This window comes from Sycon ciliatum, chromosome 5 (genome assembly GCF_964019385.1).
Source record: "Sycon ciliatum chromosome 5, ocSycCili1.1, whole genome shotgun sequence".
Taxonomy (NCBI): Eukaryota; Metazoa; Porifera; class Calcarea; order Leucosolenida; family Sycettidae; genus Sycon; species Sycon ciliatum.
The window spans coordinates 576514-580685 of record NC_088647.1 but is presented as its reverse complement, the minus strand read 5'-3'; the positions used below and the strand labels follow the sequence as shown (position 1 = coordinate 580685).

General features: G+C 51.4%; 1 protein-coding gene across 1 annotated transcript in view; it reads right to left on the bottom strand.

Moving 5' to 3' along the window:
• Positions 1-288: 288 nt before the first annotated feature.
• The window catches only part of LOC135816503 (uncharacterized protein K02A2.6-like), a 4059-nt gene continuing 175 nt past the window's right edge, over positions 289-4172 (bottom strand). Inside the window, exon 1 of the mRNA XM_065329699.1 lies at positions 289-4172. This exon is cut by the window's right edge and continues 175 nt beyond it. Coding sequence (XP_065185771.1) covers positions 289-4172 — 3884 coding nt within the window.

Genomic DNA, 4172 nt, shown 5'->3' with positions numbered 1-4172 from the left:
AGAACGTCGAACTAGAACGACAGAGAAGCTCAGCAGCACAACGGAAAAGCATGCGCGGCTGATACAACTTAGAGTAGAGGAGTAGAAAGATAATGATCTATCACGTGAGGTAGCTCACTAGTACGGATATCACATCCCTCCACCATTAGATGAGGAACACATAGGCAATAGTATGAGAAATGAGTTCACTATAATTTGTTGCTGATACGAGAAGCGAGTTCAATGTACAACACTAAGGAACTGCAAATATCAACAGAGAGCTGAACGCAAAACCCAGCAGGTGTGCAGTTACAAGTTCATACGATCAGGGGACTTCCTTGAGCGTGTAGACCTGCGCAGATTAGAGCAAGGAGAATTAACAGAGATAGCAGAAGACTGAGTAGAAGATTCAGCAGAAGGTGCAGCAGATGCAGAAGAGGATAGCGATGTTGATTCCACATCCTGGCGGCTGGCGGCAACCTCTGGCTGTGACGGCTGTGGTGATTCGGCATCTGCATGTGACGGCGGCTGTGCAGTTGCCAAAGTTGAAGTTGAAGTCGATGGCGGTGATGACCGGTCGGATATGCCTGCACTCTCGGGTAGCATTTCTCCTCCCTCGGACGGAAGACGGCGTCTAATGTGATCAGCATGGCGCTTCCATATGCGACCATCATCCAGACGTACAGTAAACGTGGCTGGACCAAGACATTCTTCCAGCACACCAGGCATCCATTTAGGCGTCGATGTGAAGTTAATCACCCAAACAGCATCACCACAACAGAGATCCGACGCCCGAGCTGTGCGACGGTCAACAGCAGCACCTTGCCTGTTCAAGACACGTGCTGATGTATCTGGAAACGTCAGGTCAAGACGAGAACGTGGCGTGCGGTTCATAAGCAGCTGAAATGGTGACTGGCCTGTTGTTGACTGAGGCGTTAAGCGATAATGAAACAGAAAGCGGTGTAACCGTGACGCTAGGTCTCCACCAGCACCTGACAATTTCTTCAAGCCGGATTTGACTGTTTGAACTGCTCGTTCAGCAAGACCGTTGCTTGCTGGATGGTAGGGTGAAACCAAGGTATGCTTGATACCGTTACTTGAGGAGAATTGTTGAAACTCCGAGCTGGTGAACACTGAGCCATTATCCGAGACAAGCTGTTGCGGAAGACCATGTGTAGCGAAACACTCACGAAGCTTGCCAATGGTAGCTGTCGACGTAGCAGATGGAACGGCGTGCACGTCGATGTACTTGCTGTGGCTGTCGACGATCACAAGTAGCATCTTGCCTTCCACAGGGCCTGCATAATCAATGTGCAGTCGGGTCCAGGGTTTGCCTGGCCACTCCCAGGGATGCAATGGCTGTAGTGCTGGAGACTTCTGGGTTGCTTGACATGGCTCACAGCTGCGGACCTTGAGTTCAATTTCGGCATCGATCGATGGCCACCAGACGTAGCTGCGGGCGAGCGACTTCATTCTGGTTATGCCGGGATGGCTGAAATGTAACTCTTCCAGTAACTTTTCTCGGCTTTGGGGCGGAATGACAACGCGAGACCCCAACAGTAAGCACCCATCGATGATAGAGAGTTCACTTCGACGACGGTAGTACGCTTGGTAATCACTATGCACGTCGTTAGGCCAGCCTTCCTGGACGTACTTAAGAACTAATGCAAGCACTGGATCACGGCGAGACCATTGCGCAACGCTCGATGATGTTACGGGAGTTCCGTCCAAAACAGTCATTGACAAAACTGTTTCAGCCGGCACGGGAACCTGGAATTCTGGCGTTGGTGCCGGCAGACGACTGAGACCATCCGCGTTTCCATTCGATTTGCCGGGCTTGTACTGTAGCTCATAGTCATAGTTGGCTAACATCAGCGCCCAACGCTGAATACGACCGCTGGCCATAGCAGGAACGGGCCGACACTCACTGAACAAACCCAGCAGAGGTTTGTGGTCTGTTTGAAGAGTGAATGATTGGCCATACAGGTACTTGTGGAATCGCTTGACAGCGAAAACCATGGCGAGGCCTTCCTTCTCAATCTGTGCGTAGTTTCGTTCTGCTGACGACAGGGTACGCGATGCGAAGATTACCGGATGCTCCTCGCCATTGACAACATGCGACAAAACTGCACCAATGCCGTACGGTGAGGCATCACAGCTCACAATAATTGGTAGTTTAGGGTCGTAATGCACACGGACGGGTGAGTCAATGAGCAGCTTCTTGCTACTCTCGAATGCGGACTGTTGACGGTGAGACCAGTCCCAACTCTTGGAAGACAATAGTTCATACAACGGAGCAAGTACTGAGCTCAGGTTAGGAATGAACTTGTGGTAGTAGTTGATTAGTCCGAGGTAGCTTCTCAGCTCTTGGACGTCGGTAGGAGCCCTTGCATCGATGACATCTTGCACTTTCTCCTTGGTGGGCTTAATTCCAGATGCATCGATGATGTGACCTAAGAATGTCACAGAGGACCTTGCAAATGAACATTTGGTGCGGTTCAAACGCAATCCAGCTGCGTTGAGACGTTCCAGAACCATGTTCAGATGTTTGTCGTGTTCTTCACGAGTTGTGCCAGAGACAAGGATGTCATCCAAGTAGATCACGACCATTGGTATTCCAGCTAGCAATTGGTCGAGCGTACGTTGAAATATGCTCGGGGCCGAAGACACACCAAAAGGCAGTCGGTTGTACACAAACAGTCCCTTCGTGGTGTTGATGGTGGTAAGAAGTTTAGACTGTTCATCCAGTGGTAATTGGAGATAAGCTTGACTGAGGTCCAGCTTGGTGAAGCAACAGCCATTAGCAAGTTTCACGTACAAATCCTCTATGTTCGGCAATGGGTACTTATCTGTCTTGGCTGCCTGGTTAACAGTGCACTTGTAATCACCACAGATGCGGACTTGGCCATTGCTCTTGAGAACTGGCACAATCGGTGCTGCCCACTCAGCGAATTCGACTGGCTGAATGACATTGTTGTCGACTAGTTTGTCCAGCTCCTTCTCCACGGCAGACTGTAGAGCATAAGGCACAGAGCGAGCTTTCAGGAAGCGAGGTCTAGCATTGCGGTCGACTGCAAGCTTGACACTGCCGTGCTTCCAGGTGCCTAGTCCGGGCTTGAAAACATCAGGATGCTTGCTCAGGAGGTCACTGCTCAGATCTCCGGTGACATTGAAGACTCGGTTCCAGTTGAGCTTTAGCGTCTGCAGCGCGTCTCTACCCAACAGATTCGGACCAGAACCCTCGACGACAAACATGGTCAGCTGAGCCGAGTTCTTCGCATGGCGGGCATTGCAGATGAGACGACCAATAACTGGTATGATCTTGCCAGCATACGACCTAAGGCTCGGCAGGTCATTCGTCTCCAGACTGGGGAGTTGCTGCTTGGTATCTTTCGACGCCAGTGTCTGGTACTCCGCTTTGTTGATTATTGTTACTGCCGCTCCGGTGTCTATCTCGAACACAACAGGGGTGCCAGCCAGACTCACACTACACATATAAGGATCCACGTTGGAACGCACATGACCAGAGCAACTGGTGTGGTGCAGCTCCGCACTGTATTCCGCCGTCTGGTCAGGTGATGCGAACTCCGGGGCTCTCTGCTCGGAAAACTGATGCACAGCCTTCGACCGGCATACCTTTGCGAAATGATTCGACCTGCTGCAGGACTTGCACGTCTTGCCCCATGCTGGGCAATCCGAGCGGTTGTCGTGCCATTTCCCCCCGCATCCGCTACATTTGCGAACGGCCTTACTGGAAGGACTGGGCTGGTCACGACTTGATGGGTGTCGCCTCTCCACTTTATGGACTTGGGGATGTTCAGGCTTGCTGAAGCTGCTGGCCCCGGCCATGGCTGCCACAGACGACATCGTGACTTCCACTGAACGTGCATAAGTAAGGAGGTCTGCCAACGACATGCTGCTCTCCATGAAAGCCTTTTCACGTACCTTCGACGACACACAGTGCTGTACGACCTGAGACTTTAGCTCTGTGTCCATATCTGCAAATTGACAGTGCTTGCCCAAACGCCTAAGACGAGTTACGTAGCTATCAAGGGTCTCCGACTGAGATTGTTTCTCACGACGGAACAAGTAGACCTCGTATTCCCTGTTGCGCTTCGGACTGAAGTGAGCCGTCAGAGCATCCTTCAAGTCGTCGTAACTTGTAATGCTACTGCTGTCAAAGGTGAGGTAGA